Source organism: Rhea americana, unplaced genomic scaffold, assembly GCF_003343005.1.
Source record: "Rhea americana isolate MKP2758 unplaced genomic scaffold, rheAme1 scaffold_102, whole genome shotgun sequence".
NCBI lineage: Eukaryota > Metazoa > Chordata > Aves > Rheiformes > Rheidae > Rhea > Rhea americana.
Genome location: NW_028185062.1, coordinates 287,902 through 302,127, shown reverse-complemented (window position 1 = coordinate 302,127; position 14,226 = coordinate 287,902). Strand labels below are relative to the sequence as shown.

Below are 14,226 nucleotides of genomic sequence, written 5' to 3'. Positions count from 1 at the left end.
CTCAGCCGTGTCTCTTTCTGTCCGCAGCTGGCGCAGCCCCGGCGGCGGCGCAGGCCCGCGCGGCGGGGAGCTCCGCGGCCGAGACGCGCCGTAAGTAACCGGGCCGCCGCGCTCCGTCGGCGGGCGTGTGCGGGAATGACCTGGGCGCCGGGCCGGAACGGGGCTTTGCTGGCAGCCCTGCTCGCCCTGCTCTCTCCTGCGTGTCCGTTTGCGTCCTACGGCCCGCTTGTTCCGATCGCAGCTGTACAGCCGTATTGCCCCTCTGTGTCACGGGTCTTGCCTAATAAGTCTGCAGTCATTTTAAAAAAGAACAGATAAAATACAGCCCTAAAGTGTTTTGAGTATGAGTGAGTTTCTAAGATGGTGGCACATCACACGAAAACATGACTATTCTGTCTACAAAAGAACTYTTTTGTTACGTCCTCCTTTTCTTGCCTCCCTCTCTTTTTTCCCACTCTCTTTCATCCTACTGTTTTCTTTTTTTTCCCATCTCATTGGACTGTTCCTTCCTGCTGTATTTGAAATACACAAAAAAGTTCTTATTTTTTTTTCTGAAGGGAAAATGGTTTGTGACCACACAGCTTAGTACTGATACAAACTTGCTGTCTTTATGAAGGTCTCTATTTCTATGTTGTACTGTTTATCAGATGTAGTCTACTACATACTTTGCTTCTTTTATATTTATATATATATACGTGTGTGTGTATATATATATATATGTTTAGTTTGAGATGTCCCATACATGAGCTGACCTTTGTAGGTTATCTGAACCTGAAGCTGTCCACCTATGTCAGAGCTACTGAGAGACAACTAGACTGGTTGTGGCCTTCTTTAAAGTAATAAGGGATGGGAGTGGTTGCGCTTCTTTCTGTAGCTTACTCTGTTATAACTTTGGGAACTTTGTTCTCTTTAGCTACTGTCAGACCAAAAAATGAAGTAGAACAGAAGCAACTATGTGCTTTTGGGGAGTACGTGGCTGAGATTCTACCCAAGTATATCCAGCAAGTACAGGTTGGTGCTGTCCATGGAATTATTCTTAGGAGGGGACAAATGAATGCACTGTTTCTTTCTTAGATATGAGMAATTGTTTTGAGGAATATAGATTGTCAGAATTAGATAAAAGCTGCTGCTATTACTGAGCCTTTTTACTTGATGTCATGTGTGTGTCTGCTGTGCCGTATACTGTCCTTGCAGAAGTGTCCTGCTAGATTCAGTGCAGGGATCTATTCTGTTAGTGTCCATGGTAATTCTCTTCTCACTCTCTTCTTTAGGTGACCTGTTTCAATGAGTTGGAGCTTTTGATCCATCCCGATGGAATCATTCCAGTTCTGACCTTCCTTCGAGATCACACCAATGCTCAGTTCAAATCGTTGGCTGACTTGACTGCTGTTGATGTCCCATCTCGGCAGTATCGCTTTGAGGTAAGAATTGTTTGTAGGTACAGAACTCCGAAACTCTCGCAAGTGCTGATGGCTTTGGATGCTGCTGCAGCTCTGACTACATTCTTTGCTTTCTGACAGTCAGCAAATCCACTCTGAAATGCTGAGTTTTGTTTAATCTGTTGATCATAGAAGCAGTACTTTAATGGATACTGCACTACYGTAACTGTTACTGCACTGACACGCTCAGTTAAATGGGTTCCTGGTCTGGCTTTCCCTTTGTGTTCTACTGCAAGTTTCTTTTTTACCAAAATCTTTAAACATTTTTTCTGGCCAGGTATGAATTAATACTCTTCTTTCTTCCACTTATGTCAGCTGTCAAAACAGAACTAGATTTTTTTTTAAAAAAATCCTACCAGTCGTCTTTACAAATTTTCTTTTCCTTAAAAAAAAGACATCTAAACCAGCAGAAGATACCTGGGGCTCATGTGCTGTCGGAGGTTGGTTATGGTTTAGGGGGAAGAGATGTCTTTTCCCTGTCCAAATTACTATCTTCCAGACAAGAGGAAGTCTGAGCAGCATGATAGGTTTTTAGTTCCCAACAAATAGCAAGGATGATGAGAAGTAGCTGATTTATTTCTCCTCCTTAGTCTGTCTTATGATGTTAAATCACTTACCAGCTGCTGCTCAGAAAAGAAAGGAAGGAATGGCAGGTTTACTTTACCTGAATTACTTAATTGGAGGATGTCTGTTGTTTTCAAATATGGCTCTTTGCCTTGCTAATAATAGCTAACAGTTGTTAGCTATTACATTAGTAATGTAACTTGTGTTAGGCTAAAATACCTCAGAGATTAATAGAGAGCTTCCTAGCTTGAAGGCCTTCAGTCTCTGAAAAAGCTGAGGATTTTTGAAATTAGCATTTTTCTTTCATAAATCAGGATAGTAGAGTAATAGAAATAGGTTGATGAATTCACCTTTTCCAGCCACCTGCATAAAGGCAGTCAAATACACTATGTGATATCTTATAAATGTTTTTTTTTCAGTCTTCTTGTAGTATGTTCCCCCCCCCCACTGGAGGTTCTAATAATCCTCTTAAGCAGACTTTATCACTGTTTTATTGCCAGAATGATTGCAATTTTTCCTGCTATCCAACTTGATTACTGAAAATTGAGTGGATTTCCTCTTATCTTTCTCCCACTGTATGCTGAGAGTAGTTGACAGCTATTTTCTTTGTGAAGGATCCCTTCAGTGTATATATATATTTTTTTAAGATGAGCATCCCTGTTTTTTTCACACTTCTAAGGACAAAACAGAGATAAGCTACGGGAGCCTCAGTTATAGAGTGTCTTTCAGTGCCCAGCTCTGAAGTGCTGATGTGGTTTTGCTGAAAAAAGTTATTTGAAATAGTCTACATGTCTCTCTGCTCAGCCAGTATTATACTGTGAAGAGATCTGTAAAGTCTGTCCTTTTCTTTTTCTTTTTTTTTTCTTTTTTGTCCTGTTTTGTTTTGCTTCAGGTTGTTTACAATCTCCTGTCTTTGCGGTTCAACAGTCGGATCCGCGTGAAGACATATACTGATGAGCTGACACCTATTGATTCATCAGTGTCTGTGTACAAGGCAGCAAACTGGTATGAAAGAGAGGTGAGTTCCAGTGTATGTAGGTCTTGGAAGTGGGTTCCCTGTGGAGAAAGGCAGTTTGCCTGATTAAACTGATTCCTGGGGCACTGAGGAAGAGAGGGAGAAGGCTGCCTTTGGGAACAGGAAAAGAAAGGTTTTAGATATTCCTTTGAAATATTTCCTGAATCACTTGCACAGGCATTGCACAAAGCTGGGCATGCAAGAGAAGATTTTCCATCCTAGTACACAAAGGGGTCKTCTTTCTAAAAAGAAGAGCCTTACTTCCAGCACTGTGCTAGAGGACCCCTTTGTTTTCTCAGTTGGATTGGCCTTCCTGGATGAGGTGGGGAAGCATGGAGCTGCTAGGAAGATTAAGATGGCGATGATGTATGTAATTCAACTTATTTGGCTCCCTTTCGTTTAGGTTTGGGACATGTATGGTGTTTTCTTTGCCAACCATCCTGACCTAAGGCGAATTCTCACAGACTATGGGTTTGAGGGCCACCCTTTCCGGAAGGACTTTCCACTCTCTGGTTATGTGGAGGTAGGAGACATGCTGATATCTAAAATTACAAATTTCTAATACTGTTATCTGAGTTTTGATACAGAGATGCAAGTGTTTTATAAGCCTTGGTCTGAAAAGCCCTGAGTACATTTCAAGTGTCTGCCTTCCATAAGAGTTGTGTATACTTACAGCATGGAAATTTGAAGTCCTCACAAAGTATCATCCATAACAAGGGCACCTAATGCCAGAGACACTGAGCAAACTTCATCTCCTGTATATAAGCATAAGGGAATTGTCAGGCAGAAAAAGCTCTTTTGCTTTTAGTCTCTCATCTGGAAGATTAAGCTTTCTATTGAAAAGCTGGAGATTCCCAGAGGTTTGAAGGACTGAGCTGATCTTTGTGGAGCTGTAACTTCACTTTGTGGAGCGTTTGTAGGCCAGTGCCTAGATYATAAAACTCTTCAGTTGCACTGACTTCTGCTGTTCATCAAATTTTTACCTCTGAACATTAGTCATGGGYGCAATAAGTGTGTTTGGTCTCTGTTTAGTTCTAAGTGACCACCTCGCAGAAGCACTCATATATGGTGCAGTTCTAAGACCAAACTGAGTCTCAGGAAAAGATGGTAAGGTGCTGTGGGGCAGCAGAAGGTTTTAAGAGGATAGAAGTAGCAGAGAATACTGTGAGTGAGGATCACACAGCATCAGACTGGCACAATGAAGACAAATCAAACCTGTCAGAAGTGTTTGGTACTAACYTGCACTTCAGTCAGGTCTTCTTTTTGCCCCATGTTCTGAGCTTTATGTAAAGAAGTCAAATGGAAACCAAAGAAACTACTGTGATAAAGATTCATAAAGATTCATAAAAATTCATGAGTGGTGCCCAGGTGTGCCCTGGGGATGGGCCACAGGATTTCAGCGGCTCAAGAGAACTTTGTCATATGACAAACTGAACACGTTATTCCCAGTGGACTGCATATGAAGTGCAATCTGGGCACTCCTAACACAGGGCAGTTAGCCAGGACACTTGAGGTACGTGGTAACAAAGATGAAGGTTTTCCTGGAGTGTTCAGGGGCCATGGTGGCATCTGGAGGCTTCTTTGTTTTTTTTCTTGTTTTTTTTCTTTTTTTTTCTTCTTCCCAATAATGGGGAGGATTGAAACTGTGACAGAGACCTGCGGTCTACATATGGCACGAGAACTGAGAGGGTCTGTTCTGGAGGGTGGTCTGGGAGCATGTTGTAACTGGGTACAGCTGATGGTAAWGCTGCTCAGGCTGGGGACTGTATGATAACAACTGGCCTGTGTCCTTTGCACTGTTGCAGGTGCGGTATGACGATGAGGTGAAACGGGTGGTGGCAGAACCTGTAGAGCTGTCTCAGGAATTTCGGAAGTTTGATCTGAATAGTCCTTGGGAGACATTTCCCGCCTATCGTGCAGCACCAGAAACCCTGAAAATAGAAGCAGGAGCCAAGAAAGAAGATGCAAAATAGTAGCAGAAGGGAGAGGATGTGTGGTACTATCCTTCCTGTTCTACCATAGTATTTATAATAATAATAAAAGTTGATATAACGTTTTTGCCTCTCATGGTGAAATAATGTTGTTTTTGAACTGACTGAAGAGCACGGTGAGCAGTGTTAATTTACAGTACTGATAGTCCAATTGGCAGATGTTTATCTCCTGCTTTGAGTCAMAGGATACTGGATTTGTGTCTTTTTGGCTTGCAAACTGAAAAGAATCCAGGCATTTCCTGTGSCTAGGATACTTTAGATATGTAGCTTCTGCTAGCTGTCCATGCAAACATAAGTCATAACATGAGTTCTCACCGGTGCAGACTCTAGAAGCCTGTGCTGAAGCAGCTGTGGAGCTTAAGTGAATGGACAGCAGTATCTCAACTCTGAGACAGATACTGGGAAGACCGTAATAATGTAGCAAATAGGCAGAGCTTTTGTAAATGGTTCTAATATGGCTGCTTTTAGGACAGCACAAGTATGTGGATGCAGACTGAAACAACTGTGGCAATGTCTGTGTTGCTTCCTTGGGAATTAGGTCAACATCTGTTCTGCTGGCACAAGAAGGAGCTGCAGGTAACCTCTTGCATGCCACTCTGGCACACTGGCTTTTCTTTTTTTTTCCTTTTTTTTTTTTTTTTTTTATTTTCATATTCTTTACTTTCTCCAGCCTCTTCTGATCATACTTTTTCCTGCAGTCAGAAATATCTCCCCTCTCTCTAAGGATTTAAAGCCTTTTTGTTGCTATTCCAAATCTTTTTGAGTTCTTTGATATAATAGCATTATCTTTGTTCTTGTGGAAAATCTCAACTCTCTCCAAAAAAGCTGGAAAAATATTGTAGTTTCAGTTGACTTGTTTGAACATGATTACATTACAGCAGTCATCAATTAATGTCACCTTGTCTYTAGTCCAGAAAATGCATGATGCAGCTGTGTATCAGAAAGCTGATKGCCTTCATTAAGGTGTGAAAGTTATCATATATGAGATTTCATAAAATAATTCACCAGCTGTTTGTAGCGATCCACTGAATCATCACAGCACCACTTACAGGTTTTTAAWTTAAAGGATGATTGATTAAAGTAAGGGGCTGAGGGAGGTTAGAGGTTTGGGATGAAGGAAGTGATAGACTCAAATAAAGGARAAAAAAGGAAAAGAGACCATTAACCAGTTTGACTAGAAAGTGATTTGTTTGTGGGAACAAAATCCTGGAGCTGAATGGTATGTTAAGACTCATCATGTTTGTTTCCACCCTAGCTTTGTAAGCACTGACTTCCTAAATATTTTTTCCTCCTTAATTTGTTTCAGACTGCTATGGCTGACAATACTTGATGTGTTACTCAAGGCAACATTTTCCACTTAAGACTGACAGCATTTGCCACTCTCCTTAAAAGTTACAACTCTTTATGGGAAGGAGAAGGGAACACACAGAAATAACAGAAGTTCTAGGCTTTATACAATTCCTAGCTCCACTTCAGATCTGCCCACTCCATCAATTGAACAGATTAAATAGGAATTGTACTTCTAGTCAGTCCTACATGTTCCACAGCTGGTTCTGTTTTCTGGTGCAGTGGCTTTTCCTGCGTGCCAATGCCTCTTGCTCAAGAGAGAAAAGTTCCTGGCGTCATTTCTGTTACTGTGAAAATGCTTTGTAAAACACATTCTTCCCCTGCGTTCTCCTTCCCCCGTCCCAGGTTGCTTGAGGTACTATGCCAAGATTCATGGTCTGCATATCATAAAAGTATGTATTTCTCATGATGATAAGCCAGAAGACTGTCAGTAGCTGGAACAGAAGGAAAACTGCCATTTAAACATAATGTGTGTGCAGAAGGTGAATTTGATTGAGATAACAGAGAGATGTTAAGACCCAATGCCATGTCGAGTTAAAGAAAGTGCAAGGTTTTGCTAAGGAATGGTGGGTACTCAAGTAGGACTAGCCAGCCCTGTGGGACAGCACAGGCTCCAGCAGATCTTTTATATGCAGATTAATTGCTAATGTACCACAATCTCTTGTCATYAGAGAAGTCTAGGAGTTTACAAAGAGTACAATTTACTCACCCAGATGTAGTCTCCTGGGAGACTAGGGACCGAGCAACTACACAAAAGATTGCCAGTGTTGGCATGCTACCTCCAGAGCCTCCGCTTCTGCACCCCAAGGGCTGTCCTTGCGTGTGGTGCCTGCCCAGCCCCTGGGTTCCTCGTGGTTGGTGGGCRCTAACTTCATGCCAGCCAAGGCTGTCGTCAGCTCTGTCAAAGCACAAAGCCGTCTTGCAAATCCTCCATCCCTGCCTGGCCCACACTGTCAGGCTGCGTGAGCCTGGGTTGGATTCCCCAAATGCAGGAGGGCAAGGAAATAAGAAACATATCTGCTGTAGCTGAGTTACAGCTACATTATTTGGAAGAGAGATTGCCTGCTACTGCAGGGTCTAGTAGACCTTACACAATGATTCACAGACAGCATGTTGAGCCACCCCGACTGCGCGTGTTTTGCTGGAGTTTTTCAGAACTCTGGCACTTATCCCTGCAGCTGGGCCAGCAGACTCTCCTCCCAGAGGATGTGGCTAATGATGGTGTTAAAGCATCCACCTGCTTTGTGGCCGTGCTCTCTGCATAGGCAGCCTTACAATCTACAGTCAAAATTCAGATGAGGATTTCAGATGGGCTTTCGACTCCTGCCGAGTGGAGGTTATGGCACTGCTGAAGGACAGGCTAGATGCCAGCATGCTCAATATCATGTGTACCACTGCATCCCATTGCATCTTCCAAAAGTTGTGTGAGGCCTGTAGAGAGGCCTCTGTGTATAGGTGCAACAGGCTGAGGCCTCCTCTGTCACTACTGCACAGCCTGTTACTGCTTCAAGCAGTAGATYTGTCTCACAGATTGAAAGAAAAAGACCAGAAAGCAATTTGCTTAAGGAACAACAAGGGAGAAATCCCTTGCTTCATGTGTCTGCCCCAGAACTTGGGAACTCACAGTCCCCAGCCTGAGCCTTTCTAGCAGGTGCTGAAGGGAGGAGGAGGATGGGGAGAGGAAGGTTAAACCCCCAAAGATGCATGCTAAGGAGAGGCTGTTTCATRGCCCCCCATCAGATGTAGGGTTTTTTGAAACATGACTTCTAGACAGGGTCATGTGTACCCTGTGGATTGTGAGGGGACTCTGGCACAAAACAGAAGGCACTGAATCTCACTACACAGATGGGTCATCAAAGTCTGCCTCTTGAATAACGTATTATTCACACTTCAATAAGATATCTCATCTTGAAAAAAGCAGAAGCAGCAGAAAATAATCAAAGCTGACAGAAGGTTGCTTCACTTTAAGCTAGCCAAGGCTATGACAGAAACAGCTCTTGTTTCAATCCAAACTGAGGGCAAGACTGTCTCCAGATTTTGAGGGCTTCAAAATCCAACCCTCCCCCTCCACCCACCTTGAAAAATCTGTGCATCTCTTTCATATGAGCTGCTGTTCTTCGCGGCTGGTGTTAGTCCACATGTTGGAAGGTATAACTACCTGGAAGCTTTAGAAGATTTGTTTACTTTGCACACTGACAGTTTGCTAACAGGTACATCATCCCTACCCTCAATAAAATAYCCAGTGACAGTAGTCACTGCAAACTTGCACCCTCTAACCTACCAAGAAAGGTGYGTGTCTCAGCTCCACTACATGTCTTTTTAATCAGAAGACAGATTTCTTTCCCTACAGGGCACCTTTAACCTGATGGAGATGGTGTTACTACTTATTTGTGTAACCCTAGCAGCCAAGAACCTGTTGGTGAGCCCATGACAACACTGTGCTGCTCAYGGCAGAAATACGGAACAGTTTGAGTGGGGACTAGGCAGAAATAACAGTGAAAAGATGTGTAGATTATCARTTTGATCAGTATTTCTTTGCATTAGTAGATTTTTTAGATATTTTGGTTGTTTAGACTTTTTACCTTGTTACTCTGTTTGAGTCTCTATGGTTTTCAATTTTCAATTTTTTACATGCATAGCAGTGTAGATTTATGCTGCTTCCTGTTTCCACYGCAGGTTACATCCGAATGCTAGGACAGATACCTGCTGCAAAAGGAGTAAAATGAAGCTTTGTTTACATAATTCACAACACCAAAGGCAGACCATGCTCGTTGTGACCCAGAAGTCTTGTCCCAGCAGAGGACGATAAGGTGCTAAAGCCTGACTGGCTCTGATCCTTGCTGTTTGCTAGGTCATTATATTAAGTTCTCTCTCCAGGAGGTTTGTTACAGAGCTGAACAAGTGACATTTCTTCTGCCTGCTTGTACATTTTGGCTGCTGCTGCCCCACCATGAATCTGTACAAACTGCTAGCCTTATCCTTTTGTGTCATTTCAGGATTGCTTTCAGGTTTTCAAACTCAGTAAAAGGAAAAACTGAAAATGAAGCCAAGGAGCTGAGTAGAAATGTCAGGGAGATGAGATAGAGATGCTGTGTAGAGGGAGAAAGGACTGGGAGATCCACCCACTCTTCGGAGGCACTAATGTGCTTAGTGAAATTTCTTGCAACTATTTACTTTCTTTAATATATCACAGTGAAAAAAATCATCCTGTGGAAGAAGAGCTTAAACAATTCTGCCAAAAACTTCACAACAAAGTCTTCAAGTTTCCAAAATATGATGGAAAATATTCTTCGGGACAGTAAGTTCAATTGCAAGCCCTTCCCAGGGCTGGAACCAGAAATAGAGAAAGATGGATCTGTTCCAACAGAGGCTGCTGGGATCAGAAGAAGCAAGGAAAGAGAGCGCAGCAAACGGCTCTCCCTTCCCACACCGCATTATCTGCAGAGCGGGAGCGAACCACCGCTGGGCTCTGCTACCATGGCGCAGGTGCAGCTCAAAGCCTGGCTGATCCTGTATGCATTTGCTGGATTCCAGAGGCTGACAGGTAGGAAGGGCATCTGCTAGTGATGTGGCTTCTCGGCTTGGCAAACGCATGTGCAATCCCAGCTGTGCTGCATTCTGCCTGCGTCTTCAAATACAGTCAAAGGCATCGGCAAGCAGTGCTGACATAGGCAGCTCTGGGTTTGAGAGCTTATTAACGGGAGTCCCAGCGGGGCTCTGCTCTTAATGAGGAAAAGAAATAWGGAAGTTATCTCCACAGAGTTTTGAAGATGCCTTACTCCGAGTACACACTGCTTCGCTGTTCCCTGAATGTCTTACTTCCCTTTACAGTCTGCGCTAGCGTCTTACCCCTCAGTCACCAATGGTTACTAGCTGCACTGCTTCCGACRGTGTGCCCAGGTGTCCAGCGGCAGAGATGCTTATACCACCCTGCGAGATGAAGATTTGTGCTACTTTTGGTGGTAGGGGGGAGAGTTTTCTTGGGTCTTTAGTGAAAAAGTCTGCTTCTTCAATAATGTTTGCGGATTTTCTAGATGTTTTTGGAAAAAAAACATTGAATGGGGGGGAAAAAAGGGACCATCCCCCCATGTCCAAATGACATTTATTATTTTAATACATTATTTGTGATGTCCTGTTTAATTTTTGCATTACTTTATTCAAAAAAGTCTAAGACTACATATGAGACAATTTTAGTAAGTTTTAATAAGAGCAGTTTGGTGGCTTTCAACAAATTCACTGGCTTTGCAGCCAATTAGATGTCTTTCTGTAGAGGTTTCTGTGTACTTAGCTACAGGAGGGTGAAATGTGGATCAGTCAGCTGAGAGAGAGGCCCAGAAGTTTCAGATGAAGTAATAGTTTTACCTGAGCTATAAGCCTTAATAGCACATCCACAGTGCGGGAAGAAAACAGCAGCTAGCATCCTAGCTCGCGTTCCAGAAAATGCAGCTGGCTGAGACGCAGGAGCCTGCAGCTGTGTAGAGAAACAAGCCTCCTTAGTCCGAGGGGGGAGCAGGCCCCTCCTTCAGGCAGCTTGCACATCTCTCTGAAAAGCTTTAATCAAGGATGGAAAGTTGGAAGTGGATTGGTAGTAGTCACCATACGCATACACAATTAAACATTTTTTTTCTTTTTAAAAGCACCTCCTGACATTAACTCTTGAGTACATAGTTTTTCTCTCTTACTTATGTTGAAAAAAGCCTTTATAAATAGAAATATATATATATWAAAGAAAAAATTGTCAGAGACCTTCCTATTTCTTGCCAGCTTTTTCCTTTCTGGTGCTTCAGTCCTCATGCCCAGAGGCAGTCTGTGATTCAGACCGGCTGCCCATGGGCCTCTGTTTTGTCTCTCCTGACCTTAAGGATGAGCCTCTAGCAAGTAGAAGAGGGTCTTGCTAACATGACAACACTGATAACACAGAAAGGGGAGAAGTTACAGCCTCCTTCTGAGGGTCCTCGACTGAGATGGCTTTTTTTTTTTTTCTTTAAACAAAGAAAGAAATTATATACAAAGGCAAAATAAATGTTCAAAGTTAGAGTGGAAGTTTTTGAAGAATTAGTAAATGAAAATTGAAGAATTCTTATGATTAATATGACTCAAGTTAATGAACTTCCATTCTTCTGACCCAGTAACASTCTTTCCCCAGTTTATGGCAGCCCAGCAAGGAATTAGCAGGATGTAAAAGGATGTAAGAGCTGGACAGGATCTGAAACATTTTTCATTAGCCTACTATTCTGTCCCTGTCAGTAGCTAGTTGCAGATGCTTAGGGAACAAGTATAAAACCAGGATAAGCATCAAATAATGAAACCACCAAAAGTTCTCATAGTTTCCAGTCATGCAGGRCAGCATTTCCTTCTCCTAGAAAAAGCTAGAAAGCAACCAAAGACACCAGTCCAAAACCCTACTGTAACAGCACCCAGCCCCAGAGCCTTCCTCACCAGCTAGCGTTGCGGGGGCCTTYGCTCCCATGTGCTTTAGCTCTGTAAGCAGGCTGGCTCATCATCCTCAAAACTTAYGCTTGCCCCCATTAATCACCTCTGCTTCTCTCGCAAAGCTTGTTTCGTCCATCAAAAATCTCGTGGTCAGCATCTGCCACATTTGGCAAATTATGTGCAGCAGCTCAAAAATGTTGAAGACGTGATTGACAAGTGAATAACAAAAATAAACAAGCGCTGAGATCGTGCACTCCCAAACTCTGCCTAATGTTTTCCAGATGAGCATCTTTACAGCGGGGATGGTGCCGGGGCGAACGTACGTCATCGCCGGCCGGAGGACGCCGCCGTGCTGTTAGAGGTCGCCTGTGGGCCGAGGCACTGCTAGCGCCTGCCGCTCCCGACTCCCCTGTGCCGCTGGTTTGCGTTTGCATCGCTGCCCSGGGTCTGGAAGGCGCTGCAGCCATTAGCTAAGCACATTTGCACTCACCCTGCCGGCCCCGGCGTGCAGCCCAGCGAGGCTCTGCCCCCTCCCTCCATCCCTCCGGGCTGCCGCGGATGCTGCAGGGAGGGTCCCTAAGTGCGGAGGTGACTCCCCCGCCGGGCACTYGCCACCCGGCCTCCGCTCCCCCCTCTGAGGGGCGAGGGCCATGGACCCATGCCACCCCTGGCCGCACTGCCCTGCGCCCACCGTGCCTCCGGTCGCCTCTGCGCCTCCCGGCTTCTGCCCAAAGGGAAGGCAAGGTGCAGGGCAGAGGGGTTTGGGGCTGGCGGGGACGGGCTCTGCAGGGCGAGGAGGGTCCTGGGCAGCAAGTCCAGAGCATCCCTCACTCAGTCCAGCTCGAGGTTCATCGGTGTCACAGGTGGCCTCACATCTCCGTGAAGGTTTGTGCGGGGCTTCTCATCATTGGCAGCCTGCTCTTCTCTTCCAGATGCTCTGGGCAGGGCTGCGCATTGAGGCCAACATGACGGTGCGGCTGYGGGACGAAGAGCTGGCCTCCCTGCGCCCAGCGCGGCGGTTCCTCCAGATTTTAGAGAATGAMGTTCCCAGAACACCAACAGAGATTGAGCAGCAACTGAAATATTACTCACTGACTGATACCCCTTTACCTGTGATGGAGTTTGACCGTCTCCTTTTCACCAGTGTTTACTGTGCCTACCAGATTCGATCCATTCAGGGTCTGGATAAAAATCTCTGGATCACTCTTTTCTCTCAGCTAGTTGATGAAATCTTTCGTGATCTCTGCAAGGGGTTTTGCCCTGCAAATTCCACCCTCCTCTTGGCTTCCTGGCCCTGGAAGGAGAAGCCGCTACATTTAGCATCGCTAAAGCAGTTCTATCGTTCCAACCTGGCCAGGACCAAGAGAGACACTTACTAGGAGAAACTGCTCTAGCAAAGGACACGTCTGAGTTCAACTGCAAGCTCAGTTGTTTTCAACGCTAGCAATCATCCCACACGATGCAGGCTGCTGTGCAAGTGCACCAGCCCTTCCTGGTACTGCTTTCTGCATTATGCTGCCAACCTTCTAGGGATTTATGCACAGGCTTTCATTTCTAAACTAAATAGGACAAAGCTGCAAAGTGTATTTCACCCTTTCATCTGTGCTGTTGAAGTGAGGCTGGGTTCTTTAGAAGTGTTACCCAGCTCAATCCCTGACGCTTACAAGGGGGGTGTCCTGGCATCGTTTTCTCCAGGGTGTTAGCACTGGCGTACCGGCTGAATTTATCCTCCATAATTCAGGTTTGCCTCCTCATAATCTGCCTGTGGTTTCAGCTGATTGCAGTATTTTTTCTTCTCTCCAGGAAGCAACTCAGTAGATGCTGTTGTGTTTCACCATAAAGATGACATATTTAATTTCAGATTTCTGCTCATGTGACATCACATTTTATGCACCTACAGTAATTTCCCATATTGTGTATTCACTTTCCTTAACAAAAACCAAACAACTCCCCTCCCCAAATGTATATATTCTGTAAAGCTTTCTGGTAGACATATATAACATTCACATATATCTACTGCTTTGTATCAGTTATAAGTTTGGGGCACACTTCCTTATGTCTCATTTAAATTCCTAAGGATCATGACCTAGTTATTGCAACTTCAGATTTTACCTCTTCTCTGAAGTCTTTTTGTACAGCTATGGCACTTTACAAGCCAAGTATAATAAATATACAATATCTATCCTCAAAAACAGGAATGTCATTATTTTGTAGAAAGAGAGCATTCATGTTTCTCTGTCTTACATACTGTAATGTAGAATTAAGTGAATGTAATTTAACTACCCAGGAGAACTTTGATTTTTGTTTGTTTCTATTGCGCTTTCTGTTGCCATTAGGTACATTACATTTGAACATGCAGGCCCTGCACTGAAGTGAGAGCCATAATTCCCTTTGTGTCAATATACTTCCAATTTTCCAGGSTCAATAAAACAGAAAT

The 14,226-nt window shown here is 44.1% G+C and overlaps 2 protein-coding genes across 2 annotated transcripts in view; both read left to right on the top strand.

Annotated features, from left to right (window-relative positions):
* The window catches only part of NDUFS3 (NADH:ubiquinone oxidoreductase core subunit S3), a 5,435-nt gene extending 361 nt beyond the window's left edge, over positions 1-5,074 (top strand). The window contains exons 2-7 of the mRNA XM_085305401.1: positions 6-90; positions 914-1,011; positions 1,272-1,421; positions 2,896-3,021; positions 3,422-3,541; positions 4,824-5,074. Of these exons, the coding sequence (XP_085161527.1) occupies positions 6-90; positions 914-1,011; positions 1,272-1,421; positions 2,896-3,021; positions 3,422-3,541; positions 4,824-4,991 (747 nt within the window). The 3' untranslated portion in view covers positions 4,992-5,074. The remainder of the gene's footprint in view (positions 1-5; positions 91-913; positions 1,012-1,271; positions 1,422-2,895; positions 3,022-3,421; positions 3,542-4,823) is intronic.
* Positions 5,075-9,032: 3,958 nt separating this feature from the next.
* FAM180B (family with sequence similarity 180 member B) lies at positions 9,033-13,981 on the top strand. Its single transcript, XM_085305591.1, has 5 exons — positions 9,033-9,166; positions 9,353-9,654; positions 9,724-9,900; positions 12,071-12,150; positions 12,722-13,981. The coding sequence occupies exons 2-5, from the start codon at positions 9,630-9,632 to the stop codon at positions 13,166-13,168; spliced, it is 729 nt and encodes a 242-aa protein (XP_085161717.1). The 5' UTR covers positions 9,033-9,166; positions 9,353-9,629; the 3' UTR covers positions 13,169-13,981.
* The last annotated feature ends 245 nt before the right edge of the window (positions 13,982-14,226 follow it).